Source organism: Salvia hispanica, chromosome 5 (assembly GCF_023119035.1).
Source record: "Salvia hispanica cultivar TCC Black 2014 chromosome 5, UniMelb_Shisp_WGS_1.0, whole genome shotgun sequence".
NCBI lineage: Eukaryota > Viridiplantae > Streptophyta > Magnoliopsida > Lamiales > Lamiaceae > Salvia > Salvia hispanica.
In genome coordinates, this window is record NC_062969.1 from 37935707 (window position 1) to 37951005 (window position 15299).

Sequence of the window (15299 nt, forward strand, 5' to 3'; positions counted from 1 at the left end):
GGGACAAAGAGAATATTTTTATTATCACTGGAATAATATTGTACTAGTTGGAAAATGTTATTCCAGCATAGCTTAATGTATGTACATGTATCTTATCGGCGAAGGTTAATATTGAGCTTCTAAGAGCATCCACAGTGGGACGGATATTCCAATAGCCTAGCACTAGGATATCCCATTGCACTGCCACATCACTAGGACAACCCACTGCACAATAATAGTCTAGCACTAGAACATCCCAATAGCCTAGCACAATAAAAAATAATGTTGTCGTCGTCCGCTCGTCCGTCGCGTGACCACAATAGCGGACGAGCGACTGGCGACACGGACAACCTCTCGTCCGTCGCCTGCTCACCGACTCCAATAGTGGACGTCCGTGACGGACGAGCCGTCGATCCCCTAGTCGGTCACTTGTCCGCCGGGACGCCCGCTATTGTGAATGCTCTTAGCATGTAGCCTAACAATTCATATGATCTATTGACCTCACACTTTTAGTCTCAAGCATCCTTGATTATTTAACCTAAGGTGTTAAACATTTCTGGTACCCCTCCGTCCAACTAAGTTAAGTCGCATTCCTTTTGGAACGTCCCAACAAAGTTGAGTCATTTCTGTTTTTGACAAAAAATAAAACATCCAATCACTCTTAATTTATTTCATCACATACTTTGTTCTCTCTTCATTTCTCTTACTTTTTTTTCCCTATTTTATTATGTTTTCATTTAATCTATTCAACACAATTTCTTAACCTTTGTGTCTAAAAGTTTTGTATCAACTTAATTAGGACAGAGAGTGTACTATTATTACTCATCTATTAATAAGTCTTGTAACAACACAATAAATCATTCAGATATTGGCCAAACAATCAAAAGCATTAGGATTATTAAAGTAAACAAGTCTGGTGCCCGGAACTGCTGTTGAAACTGTGAAAAACAGTCGAAAAACTGTGAAGCCGAACCGAAACTGCAAAAAATCACTAAAAACCGACCGTTCGGAATCGTAAAAACCGCCGATTTGGAACCAAAACTGGAACTGGTTGTTTTGGAACTGAACTGTAACGGCGAAACATCCTCGCGTTTCAGTTCCAGTTCGACAATTTCCAAAACCGGAACCGTGGGCATCTCTAATAACACCGACAACTCTATCACAAAATGTCAACTAAAGCACAACTACAATTTTTTTTCAATTCATCAGAGTTAGAAATAACATGAAATGTAGGATGAAATGAATGAGCGAGGATGTGAATTTTATATCAGGAATATATAAAATTTTTTATTATAATGATTCAATAAATTTATAAAGAAAAGAAAAAAGTCGTAGCCGCCCAAACCGAAAGTGACGCTTTAGCTGCTTAAAGATTATCATCTGCTTAATATGGTTTATCTCAACCACAAAACAATTAGTAGTGCATTAGCTAAATTAAGAATTAGGCCAAATGAGATGGAAATTTTTTTTTTGAAAAAAAAAAAAAAAGGATGGAAGCTGAGATTGAAAATAGAGATAGCTAGAAAACAACAATGGTGAGTTAGGGAACCAAGTTTGCGCAGAAGAATGAGTTGGCATTTATTCTATCTTTTTTCTATAAATGAATTTAAATTCAAAAATCGCACCATGGTCGACTTGAATTCAAGACCTTTGGCATCAGATAATCACTCTACCACCATACCAACGTACACACACAAAAGAATACATATTTTCTCTTTTTTATGCATGGAATTATTTAGTACGAAATGGCTCGTTTAAATAGAGTAATATATAAACAGAGATTTCTTCAACAAGGTAATGTGCAGCTAAGTTTGATGAACATATCAGTTAAAAGTAATGGACTTTACAATTGAAATGATATCAGAAGAAATATATATATTTACTGCCCTTCATTACAGCCAAAGGTGTTCTCACCACTATAAGTCATGTAGAGAAACCCATCCTCGTCCTTGTATTCATCATAGATTGCTGATAACAGAGAAGCTATAACAACGAAACCACATTGTAAGCGAACTACAAATATGAATACGCAGTCAATCACAAGGAGCCCACTCACCAGTCGGAGGCAGCACGTCCTTGACAAAGATGAAAATAGCTTTCTCAGCACTTAGTTTGATCCTCTTTCGAACCACATAAACAAACTGCCCCACAGTCAGATCAGCAGGAACCAAATATCTGTAAATCATATGAACAAGGGTGATGATGCACTCTAGTAAGAAACAAGAAGAATCTATTATTCGCATAACCTAACAGCCACAAACTAAGGCTTTGTTGCAACCCGGGAAAGATATAGGTTAAAATCGTACATTTAAGCAGTATCTATCACTGAATGGGAAAAAACATGTGTGCAAGCGAAAGTGCTAAAGGATTGTAAGAATAATTCCTTGTACATTAACCCATCGACATAAATGAATAACCGAGCCAAAAATGTCTGAATCAAAATATTCAATCTCTATAAAGACCAGTATTCAGCACATTAAAGCCTATGCACCAGATGAGCAGTCATTCCAACAAGGACCTTACATGAGTAATTAATAAAATCAACTTAGCATATATCCCAATTTGCTGATTACATAATCTGAAAAGTAAGGCAAAGATAAACACAGATAGTCAACTAAGCTTTATCCAAGCAAAAAAGAGAAAATCCTACTGATTATAGTACTCTAGTTACTACTATTATTCTTTATCTTCCTTTTTTTTTTTTTTTTCTTTTCTCTGGCTGCTGGGGAGGGATTGAGCTTGAGACCTCTCCCTTTTACACAGGAGAGGATCCACTTCTGCGCCCCAGAAGTGACTACTCATTACGGTTCTTAATTAACAAGCATCTACAAATTATACTAGTAACTCATATTTAGCTGTAACCAATAATTAGACATGATACTTTACGCCAAGTTCTGAAAAGACAAAATAGATTGAAAATTAGATTAATGAGCTCTTTACACCACAGTAAAGTTGCTGCTCTCACTTCTTTTTATCAATGTCAGGTACATCACTTCTCTCTGCCTTCTCCACAATGACCTTTATAGTAGCAAAAGGAAACAAGAATTACAAACACAAAGACTGCAAATAATTAGACCTCAACCACAGAATAAATTGTTTATAACTCACTGGAATTCTATCCGGATATTTCTCTCTGATACGAGCAGATTCCGCCTGTCTTTTCTCTGCAGTAATGGATACCAAACCATGAATGATGACTGATGAATAAGGAGATATATGGATGAAGAGACCGAAGCTTGACAGGAATCTTTAAGCATGAAATGCTGGGCAAACAAAAACATTATACATGTAGAAATATGTAAAATAAAAGCTGATGAATTGACTAGAGAGTCCAGATTGAACCTATCCAATACCTACAGAACAACGGCCGGCTGTTCATGATTATGCAATTTTATACAGTTAACTCTTGCTTACATCAAAGATAGACACAGCAGCAAAGTAAAAGCTTCAAGAACTCTAATTTAGAAAGTGGTGTGGCACTATCCATTACATCCAGGGAAGTATGTCAGCCAATTTAGGGGGAGCTTTCAATCTGACTGTTATTGTTTGGTTATCAGCATCCCACGAGAATTAGGCCAAACTATTATATTAACGCATCATTCAGCAAGAAATCGCATACATGTATAATGTATCCAACCCAAAAACAAACCAATAGATATTCAATGGTATTTAATCACATAATTAACCATATTAGATCAACAAAAACGAAAGTTTTCCATTGGGGAAAGATATCAATCAATAGTAGGGGCGACCAGAACATTTTGACCTAAATCAATCAAAATAGGTAAGGGAAAAAAGCATACCCAAAGGATGCTCTAGCTTGAAAGAACTCTTGGCCATCGCAAGATTTGATTTTTTTTCTCCAACTGCAAATTTAAGACATGTAAACAACATCAAGAAACAGGGAAAGGAATTAATTCTTCACAAATACCGAAAACCCAAAAGAGCAGCAAACACAAGTATATTTAAAACAATCACGGGTTATAGTTTTGCGTGAAGAGGGCAACTAAAACACAAATTCAAGCAGAGAGGTACTCGGAAACTTACTAAAGACGCAACAACAAACGGTAATTGGAGCTTGAAAGGGTGACTGGATATAATTTGGGACGTTAGAAACAAGGAATATGGGATAAAGAATATGACGCAGAGATCAGAGGGCTGAGGCTTATTCTAGTACGTATTTTAAAAGGATACAGAATTAGGTATCCAATTCGTATACGAAATCATAATTAACAAATTCCCATATTTTCTTTTTATCAATATTAAAATTGTAATTAAGTGAAAACTTCCTCCTCAGTTTATTTATGACTATTTGCAATTCCTTGGTTTAAAAAATGAAACTTTTTCCTTGGTTGGTGAAAAAGAATATAGTACTCCATATCATTTCACTGCATAGAATCATGCTCACACTCTCAAGTCTCAACCCGTCCGTCCGACTCGATACGAGTTTAAGCTACTATAACAAAAAATTAGCTGAATTTTTTTTTTGATATGTGATATCTATTTTTATACTGTATATTAATTTTATAGTAGGTGTGAGTGTTAAATGAATTAGTGAAATATCATATCCTTACTAAAAAAGTATACTAAGACTCAGTTTAACAAAAAATATGGAATATGAGAAGATATGTAAAATAAGATAAGAAATAAGGGTTTCGTGTCAAGATATGCAAAGATATGGTTTTTTTATTGTCTGATAAAACAAAAATTATCTAAATTTGTATAGTACTCCTATATTAAATAACATGGCTTAACTTGACAAATTGATGGGTTACATAAACATGGTTAAAGTTATAATTTTGGTAAGATTAGGTAGGACCCTTGTCTTATATTGGGCTTCGAGTTAAGCTTAACTATGATATCAAACAATTAGAAGTGTTCATATATAATTCTCTATCTTGATATTACTAACTTATCAAACACGCAGTACAAAGTGAGTGTGACAAGAATTGATGAGCATAATATGACATAGAATGCCGATCAGTCTCACAGTCGGTCAATGAGGGCTAGAAAACTTCACTAAATTTGATATTTGGATCCAGTAGCGGAGCCAGGATTTTAATCATGGGGGGCCTAAATTACTACTTAAATTTTGTTAATTTGTCTCGGTGTCAAGTTGTTTCAATATCTACAATATGAAATTAACTCGAATATAAGTAATAGAGAGATATACGCAAGAGATGGATAATGAGATAATTAGAGGATGGTAATAAAAATAGAGATACACGTCAACATCGATATAATTAAAGAATATAGTATTTATTTTATAATATAGAGCATAGTATTAACATTAATTTTGCTAATATTATATGCTTATTTATGTAATGAAAGAGTTATTTTCTATTCATAAATACCATAACATTAAAATAATATTATACTATGGCGGGCATATTTACATATTTATGTTCTTAAATTATGAAAATAATTCTTAACCGTTACAAAAGAAAATATTTATACAAGATTACTAGCTAAGATTATAGTTACTAGAGAAAATAAACAAAATTATTAACATTAGGAAAAAATCTAATAGAACATAAACATATTCAAGAGAAAATCTAAAGATATATAGAAAAATATTAACACAATATTCAATAGAAATCTAAGGAGATAATGATAAAAAAAAATATACACGCTGCAGGATCAAGAATCGAACCTGAGATCAATTAGTTAAAAGTGTACCGTCGTAACCAATTGCACCACTACGAACTTAGATAATTGTTTCGTACATATATAATATATAGGCAAAGTTCGAAAGGCTGAGGGGCCCAAGGGCCCCCCGGCCCCACCCTTGTTTGGATCTTACGCCGACCCCATGATGTAACTTCTTCGCTCTAGTCTTTGGAGTTGGAGTTCACTTTCGTTCTTTGTCTGTCATTCATTGATAGTGACGGACCATTGCGTTGTACACTTGTCTTCCAACGCTGACATGACCTTCACCGTGTCCAATCTCATAATTTTTTTTTATCCGTAGTTATATTCCACTATGGAAAGATTGATATATTGTGCCATCAATTTTGTGTTTTACAAATTGATGCTGACACGTTCTTTTAGGCGAATAAAGTGTGCATGTTGATGCATGCTTCATTTGTGGCTTTAATGGCGGTAGTGGATCAAATGAAGTTGTTTGGGTACAGTTAGTCGAGTTACTTCATTTATTAATTAAATAATTTTGATTGAGTAATTAATAATTGAGGTGGTTTTCATCGTGGGCGAATGCTCATAGACATTGATATTTGATACGCATGTTAATATGCAGTTGAGTTATAAATTTAAACTTTAGGTACTCAACGTTATCACATACACTGACATTTACATGCATGTTAATTATTAATATGTATAGTTGAGTTATAAATTTATAATTTAGGTATTCAACTTTAACACATACACAATGTTAATTAATTAAATATGTAGTTGAGTCATAAATTTATAATTTAGGTACTCAACTTTAACAAATACTACTAACATATTACCGAGTGCGGTAGTTCGTGAGGTTTACTAACTGAAATCCATATTGACACTACGATGCTAGAATTTTGACATAATGGTACTCTTGGAAAATCATTGAATGATCAAGATACTTTTATACTACTCTGTAGTAAAAATATTTTTATAGAACGTGTCAAAATTCATACCGTAAGTTAATAGCATGTGGAAATTGGAATTACAATTGTAAGATGTCCTCACTATCACATTATTGCACATGTCAATTAATTTCACCAACACTATAAAGACTCCCAAATCGCACCTTATTAAGCTACTTTTAACTAAATACAACAGTTTTGAGAAGAATGAGTGAAATAATAAAATGAGCCAAAACTTGTATTTCGTGTTTTTTTTTATTAAATACTCGGTTGCTATTCGGCGCCATGACATTGGAAAAAGTATTTTTTTTTTACCAGTTTTAACCCATGGACTAAATTGGTATTTATGAATAATAAATAGCAATCGGAGTTGGAAGAGAACAAGTAAGTGAGCAAGTGGTCCATCTTCATTTATATTTTGTAGACGCCACTCTCACCCTTCCCCTCCTTTCCTTTATTATAAGGTCCCAAATTAAATTTGGTCATTACAATTATCGGCGCTCTATTCAATTCTAGTGAAGCTTAATTTAAATTATACTACTAGAATGGTTCATTGTTATTCTGGACCACCCTGCACAAAGCTCGATACCATCCGTTGTCGCCGTCGACATATTTAGACAAAGAGCCAGGGGATCAAGTCTCCATATTTATAAGACGTTGCATCTCATTGCTACATATATGTATGTGTGTGAATTTAATCACAATTGTATTGAATTTTGATGTGTAAATGTGCAGAGAGAGAGATGAGTTAGGTGAGGTGAGGGGCAAGAGGGGGTCAGTAAAATCACGTGAAAACAGTCATGGGGATGTTTAATGTTGTACGTTGAAAACACAGCATGGTTTTTAATGGATTACTTACCAACATGAAGAGAGGGACTCTTCCTCAACCAATTATTTCTCGTTTCTACACTCCACATTCCTAACTTTCTTTTTTCCTACCCATAACAATTTTCTACTAGTATCATGCTTGCGTAAATACAATTATATAACATGACAACTCAACTCGTGTATATGATAAAAAAAAAAAGTGTTACTCTAAACACAATGGAAGAGCATATATTACTATAACCTTTAAAATGATGGCTCATGTCACAAATATATATGCACTCACAAAAACGTCCAAAAGAAGAAATAGGCATATTGCATTCAATCAGTGGTGGATCCAGGATTCGTAAACGGAGGGGGCGGAATATATATTACTAACTTGGTTTAAGGCGGAAATGACTATTTTTTTCCACCTTCGAGGCAAATGGAAGAGACATGGCAATTTTACGTCCGGATAAGAGGATGCCCCGTAGATCCGCAAGTGCATACAATATATTTTAGGAATATTGGTCTCTAAAACCATGAACTTTGGCCTAATTCTGGGTATTTTTTATGAATTTTAAAATTGTCCACAACTAAATTGTGGTTATTTTTCAAAAAAAATTCAATGCAAATAATTAGTTCTTATGCTGTGTATAGATCCTAATTAGTTCTATATGTGGTTTTATTTTTACTTTTTGAGCTGAATATAGTTTCAATTTTGTAGGCTGTAGCCCTTTCCCCCAACAGTATAATGTGCATGGGATTCGGGCATGGGCTGGTGGTGGCTTCTTTGGAGCACAAAGCTCTATTATAAGATTTATTTTGTCTCTTATCCTTAATTCCACTCATAATTTCCCACATTCTGTAACCACGCACCAACCTAAAGTAAAAGAGAAATGTAGGAAAATGAGTTGATGAAACTCGACAATGAGACCCCTCCATATTGATGATGTTAATTCAAACTTCTATTACAAGATCATATTTTATTCAGGGCTACTAAAACTTCCATCATTAATTTCCTATTAATTTAGAATATATTAATCACAATCAGGGCCGAAGTTGACCTCTTTGATTTCTTTAACATCACAATTTGCAATGTGTGTATAGATTACCATTACTAAATTGAACAACCCCGAAATGTGATAAAGATGAAGATTCCTTTTTTTTCAACAGATTGCAACTTTATTTAATAAAAGGAAGAAAACGAAGCTTGAAGCACATAAAGACAATTTACTGTTGAATTCATGATGGAAGAAATGGTCCATAAATAAAGGAATTAATAGTCCACTGGTATTTATAGTTATAGTTACAGCACTCCTAATACGACAATCATTTCACCCAAATACTTGACGATTCATAAATACAAATTAATAATCCCAATAAAAAACAAAAAGAACAAACAAGAAAAGGCCACAAAACCAGAGCATGCGATAGAAATTAGAAGCTTCATCATCAATGCACATTTGACAACGACGGATAAAGAACATTTCTTGGATAACTTAAATATAATTTTGGCAATGTATGAATAAATCAAAAAATGTTTGAAATTCAAAAAAAGAAAACAAAATGCAGGTAGTGATGGTGTTAACACGCCTTTACCCCGACCTCATAAATGCATATTGAAGGCTCCAGATTTGCTGCAGTCACCTTTTTCATGGTTACATAGCTTTTGAGTAAATATACTCTCCTTTTTGTTGTTGGGTTGTTGGCAAATTCAATGCCTTGTTGCTTCCAACTTCCATCCCTCTCTCTCTCTTATTTATATATCGCCTTGTATTTCTCTTGGAGGATCACAATTCACACACACCCTCCCTCCTTCACTAATCTTTCCTCTCATTACTTATCTGCAATGTGAAGGGTTGGAAGAGTGAGTGGTATGCTAATGATACGAGATATTGGTGCGGTTCAATTTGAAAGCCGTGCTCAATATGCTTAGAGCTCGGTTATTTGATTGAGCCGTGCCAATATCACGTATGCGTATTATGCTAGTGCTTCCTATCACTCTCTTCCCCTTCCATGCAATCCCAATAACAGGTAATACTCCATGTTCAAATGTTTTTTTAGCAACAATATCTGTGTTTTTTTACTATTACTGTGTTTTTTTACTATTACTGTGTTTTCTGTCTGTGGTCATTGGCCAAAAAGAGAGAGAAGGCAAACTTATAAGGTGAATGTCAGTCAATGCAAACATATAGCTAGATAGATAATTATGCTATTTTTATGTGTGTTTTTACCAGAAATACTGGATAGATGCTAACTATCATCCAAATCTGTACTTGGACATGTTCTGTTAATGTTGTTTCATCAAATATATTATGTTTTGTCCACATTAGGACATTAGTTTTGTCAAACAAGGCAAAGTCATACTACCCCAAACTTATTACAGTGATGATACAATATTCTTCTCTCACCAACTATTCCCCAAGATTCATAATCACAATGCATGGTAGCTCAAGAAAAGTTTATCTCCTAAAGGAAGAAGAGCAGAAGAATTGCATTTACTGAGCACTGCCTAAACGCTTCCTACTTTTCTGACCAAGTGCTTGTGGTAGGTGCAAGAGTGCCTACTTTTTGGTATCATCATTAATGCTATTTCAAAGAAGCAAACAACAGTTTCCAAGTTGGTTCACTTTTCTTCTCTCTGTAATAACTTCACAACTAAGCAAATCATGTTTAGGACATCAGTTTTGCAGTTGATTTAGACGATAATGTATGGAACAACAAGCTGAATCACATGCATGTTATTCCTAGCAATGGATAATTAAATGAGAAAGCGAAGAAAAAGACATACCTAACTGAGGTTATGTGCAAAGAGACTCGAGGCCCCAACTAATGAGAGACACGGAATAAATCTCTTCGGGTTTAACTTCAACACTGCAGCATCATGCACCCAACATGAGAGACTACTTTGCAGATTTTCATTTTCAGCTATATTAGCAATCCAACTTAAGACAAGCGTGCAAAGTGTCTTTCGTTATATAACTTCAAATACTCTTTAGTCTGTTTTTTGGAGCTGAGAACTCTAACTCAGAGAGTAATTACTGATCTGAATATACTGGAAATGCCAGGAGTTCTTAGTCATGTTTCAATCAAATATCTAGAAAAACATAGGATAAGGTCTTGGAGTACAAATAAACTAGCCTCATCACACCAGAGAGCCGTTATATCTTCACAACATTGCTCACAATGTACTTCCATGACCTAATGGATAATTACTCTGAGTTGCTACTTGCAGGTTGAAACAGAGTAAATGTATGTAATTGATTGAGTAAGCAATCATTCATCACATCTCGCCATGACCAACAATGGTTCATTGGCATACAGATATTTAGTTAACCATAGATCGATATATTTAATGCTTCAGGTTCTCAAACTAGATAATATATATCAGAAAAAATATTTGCAGTAGGGTAAAAACACTAAACTAGAAGCTTTCATTTACTATAGTAGAACTAATGTTCTTTAGACAACCTTATTCTAAGACACAAAACAAATAACATTGCCCGAATTATTTCAAGAAATGATGCTCCTAACTGAGCTTCTTTGCTAGCAAAAAAGTTCCATGCTCTTTCCAGATATAAACGAAGAAAATTATCGCATGATTCGAATAAGAAGCAAGTTTGTTGGCATATCAAGCTCCAAAATAACCAACCAACTTAATCAGTGAAAACAGTTCTAATTATTTAAAGACATCCAATTCCCTTCACTACAAGGCAAAATGTATTCCATCAGTAAAGAGCTTGAAAAGTTCTTGTTTTGGATTCATTTGCAAGTCAACCACACAACCACAAACAAAAAATTATTTCATCCAAGATTTTCCAGTTTCATACAGTAACAGATATTCAACGATTCCATTAGGATTCATCTCCGCATACAACATTATGTCAATTTGGCTCATGTTTTGACCTTTTGCGGTAAACGCACAAACTGACACGCACATATAACATTCTAGATATAGGGAGAGAGCAAGGATTGTGCAGCCTAAGGATAAATACATACTCCACAATGTGTACCCGATCCGAAATTTTCGGGTACCCGATCCCAAAATTCCCAAAATCCAATGCCCGATACCCGACCCGAATTTGATTTCGGGTACCCGGATACCCGACTCGGGTATCCAGTCCCGAAAAATCGGGTATCCAGTCCCAATTGTGATTTTGATTTTGTTTTTTTTTTTTTTTGAAAATTAACTACAAACTTTTAGAATTTATTTAATATTATTTAATTCAAATTTAATACAAAGTTGAAGTACTAGTATTCAAAGTAAAAATAATTACAAACTTTTAGAAATACAAAATTCTTATAATAGCTCGAATTTAAGAGAAAATAACTACAAATTTATAGGAATATAAAATTCTTGTAGTAGTTCGAATTTAAAAGAAAATAACTACAAACTTTGAAAAATACAAAATTCATAAGTTATACTACATATTAACATCTTTTATCCATCCACAATAAGTCAATAACCATCAAAATTAATAAGTTCAAACATTCATCCTTTATAAATATCACAATTCAATAATTCATAAGAAATAGAATCCAACAATTTTTAACGGCAAATTTTTATATTTGAAAACAATTTAGATGTTAATTGATCTCCATTTCGAAATTCATCTCCGAATAACAATCCAAATTAATAGCTATCTAATTTCAAAACAAGTAAACTAAATAGAATTCACACATCACCTATAGTAAGTTATTAAAATACAGTTTAGATTGAAAAAATAATTTAAAGTATCAAGTCCCAATTCACTATCATTAAATAATTAGTTGTCTAATAATTGTAAAACTAACACATAAGTATTTTTTACGGCAAATTTTAATTATATTTAAATTCAATTTGGATGGTAACTGAATTAAATAGTAGTAAAAAAAATTGTTGGACTCTAGGTATTTGACGCAAGATGAATAGCGAAAGAATTGTCCAAATTGCTCTTTGAAGGCTTGAAGGGCATTTTCGTCCGGAAAAAGTTCAAAATACCTCAAATGATATTAACTTGTAGTTCACGGACCTAAAATGATATTTTCAAAGTTCACAGATATAAAATGATACTTTGGCAAAGTTTGTGGACTAAAAAAGACGTTTCCTCATTAAAATATCATTAATCTTCAAATCCTTCGAATCCCTCCATATATTTATGGAATCTCATTCCTGCTATCACAATTGACACCGGATTGGGCGGGCCGACCTTAGAAGCTCGGCATTAACGGCCCTATGATGTCCAATATTGGGCCCGTCCTATATTGCAAGTTGCTTATAAGTTTTAATTAACTGATTTCTAAATGAATACTCGTCCTTGCAAGTTTCAGACCTTGTCTTGTCATTCTTTGCAATTGTGACAATTTATTGCATAAAAATATAGTATTTTATTTCCCTATAATTGTGGCATCTCAATTAGGGTCGGGGAAAAATACCGAAATACCGGCCTTATCGTACCGAAAAAATATCGAAAATATCGAATTTTCGGTATATCGTGATTTTCGGTACGGTATGATACCTTACCGAAAGATTCCGGTAAGATAACGGTATGAATTTTCAAATACCGCGGTATACCGCTGCATACCGAAATTCGGTATATACCGTAAATTAAGGTATATACCGTAAACTAAGGTATATACCACAAAAATATAAACACAATTATATATAAAATATATTTTATATATTTTAAAATTATAAAATCTATTGTGAAATATAAATATAATTATGAATAAATTATATTTAATTTATTTTTAAAATTATAAAATATAAATAATATTCTAAATACTCTAATTTTCTATTTTAATTGATGTTGAAAGTCAGGTATACCGCAAAAGTAAGGTATACCGAACTTTGGTACGGTATACCGCAAATGAGGTACGGTATCGGTATGGAAATTCGTCATACCGAAAATAAGGTATACCGAAGTTCGGTATACCGAAAACTTTGGTAAGGTAAAGATATGACTTTTTTGCATACCGTATTTACGGTAAGGTATACGGTATGGTGGTTTCGGTAAGGTATACCTTACTTACCCACCCCTAATCTCAATTCGATTGGTCACTTATTGTATGGGGGTGTTACAATTATAATTACATTCTACAGAATATACTAATTATAAACATGAAATAATTTTATTGTGTTTTATTATATAGAAAGATATTGTAAAATAAATTTATTTAAAAAAAATATTCAATAATTTTTTAGGAACAAAAATAATTTAAGATAGAATATGTAGAAAAACAGAGAGAAAAATGATTTAAGTAGAATATGCAGAAGGAAAAATAAAAGACAAAAATAAGAGAAAAAATATCAAAGGCAAAGTGGTTGAATAGTGGCAAGTTTCAGTGGAATGAACGATTAAAAAAAACAATCTAATTTAAACTAAAACACGATTGTATTTTAGCACAATTCCATAAGTTGTAATCCACCCCACAACAGGGGATCCACACTTAGCGTCGATTATCTGTTGTAGAACGAAACTAACCGAAGGTGATGTGTTTTAAAACGATCACACTTTGAATCAAATTAATATGGCTTCTTTTATTTTATTTTCAACCGAAACTTAGTGATTTTCTAAATAGTTCTATCACTTTGTTTTATGACATGTGATTAATCTTGGAAAGTTCATAAATTATTTAATATATAAAATTATCATTAAATTGTATACAAAGTAGGAGAACTAAACAGTATACAAATTTTGTTGTGTTTTTGTAGAGAGAAAAAGAGTGTTAAAATAAATTTAGTTTGATGCGAATTTATTAAAGAGATAGGGAACAAGAGATGAGGAACGAGATAATGATTTAATCTGAAGATAAAAAAAAAGGAGAGGAAAACATAGACAAAATGGATTAAAGATAGAAAATTATAGAAGGATAAAAGAAAAAAAAAAGAATAAAAGAGCAAGATTGGAATTAAAATAGTGAGAAGTTTTTGTAGAAAGAAGAATTATAAGAAAACACTCTAATTTAAAGTGAAACACGAGCATTTTTATCAAACATGATTTGCTTTGTCCCTTTTATAGCAAAGGATCCACACTTGGACGTGGATTCTCTGCTATGAGGTGAAACACAACACATGGTGATGCGTTATACAAAGATCGCACATTAAATTACATTATTACCGCTTTCTTTTATTCCTATTTCCACCAAAAACTTGCTGTTTATCTTTATTAATAGGATCCCACTATTTTAATCATCCTCTTTTTTCTCTCTTTTTAGCACTTTTTTTCTTTCTTTCTACGGGTTCATCTTAATCTCTTTCTCCTTTTCCCCAATCCCTTTTATTATCTACAAGTTCAATCGAGTCTCATAGCTCATGGAATGAATAATTTTTTGTTCAAATTAATTTATAATTACATTCTTTACAAAGCAAAATTTACAATATCAATTATCATGTGAGGGAGGAGTACAATCTAATGCCAATTTTATTGAATAATCCATGAGGCACCGTATCTATATATAAGATGCTATAACAAGCTTATATAAACAGTATTACATCAAATCAATCAAGTAACTATCCAAGAGTAGGTTCTATATTTAATCATGATTCGTGCCGGAGTGTATTGCATAGTCTTTCCACTGTGCATCTGATTTTTTCCATTAGAATTTTGCCAAAATATTTTACTAATGTTTGTTAGTGCTCCAAACAAAAAAAATACTCCATACCATCATACCGTCGAGATCAATTTTCAGCTCTATATATACGTGTCGATTAATATTGTATCTCAGGTTATTCGTTCATACTAAAATAAAATTTAACAACTCTAGATAGATTTGTCATTTGTGTACAAAGGAGCAAAGGCGTGACAAATGTTAGTGTGTCGAATCTATTGGAATAATTAAATGCATGACACGAATTTAGAAATTAAGATAAGCTATAGTATTCATATTGTTGGACCCAGATTATACAAATCAATAATATTGTAGTACTAAGTAATATTGACCCAGATTACA

At 33.0% G+C, this 15299-nt stretch overlaps 1 protein-coding gene across 2 annotated transcripts; it reads right to left on the reverse strand.

Annotated features, from left to right (window-relative positions):
- Positions 1-1729: 1729 nt before the first annotated feature.
- Positions 1730-4169, reverse strand: LOC125191352 (autophagy-related protein 8C-like). 2 transcript variants are annotated; one of them, XM_048088897.1, is made up of 6 exons: positions 4027-4169; positions 3783-3845; positions 3088-3143; positions 2945-2997; positions 2036-2154; positions 1730-1962 (listed from the first exon to the last, which is right to left on the reverse strand). In XM_048088897.1, exons 2-6 carry the CDS (start codon positions 3817-3819, stop codon positions 1859-1861), a joined length of 369 nt encoding a protein of 122 aa, XP_047944854.1. In that variant the 5' UTR covers positions 3820-3845; positions 4027-4169; the 3' UTR covers positions 1730-1858. The 2 variants fall into 2 exon arrangements, with proteins under 2 accessions (XP_047944854.1, XP_047944853.1); XM_048088896.1 differs by lacking the exon at positions 4027-4169 and having other exon boundaries at positions 3783-3969.
- Positions 4170-15299: the final 11130 nt, after the last annotated feature.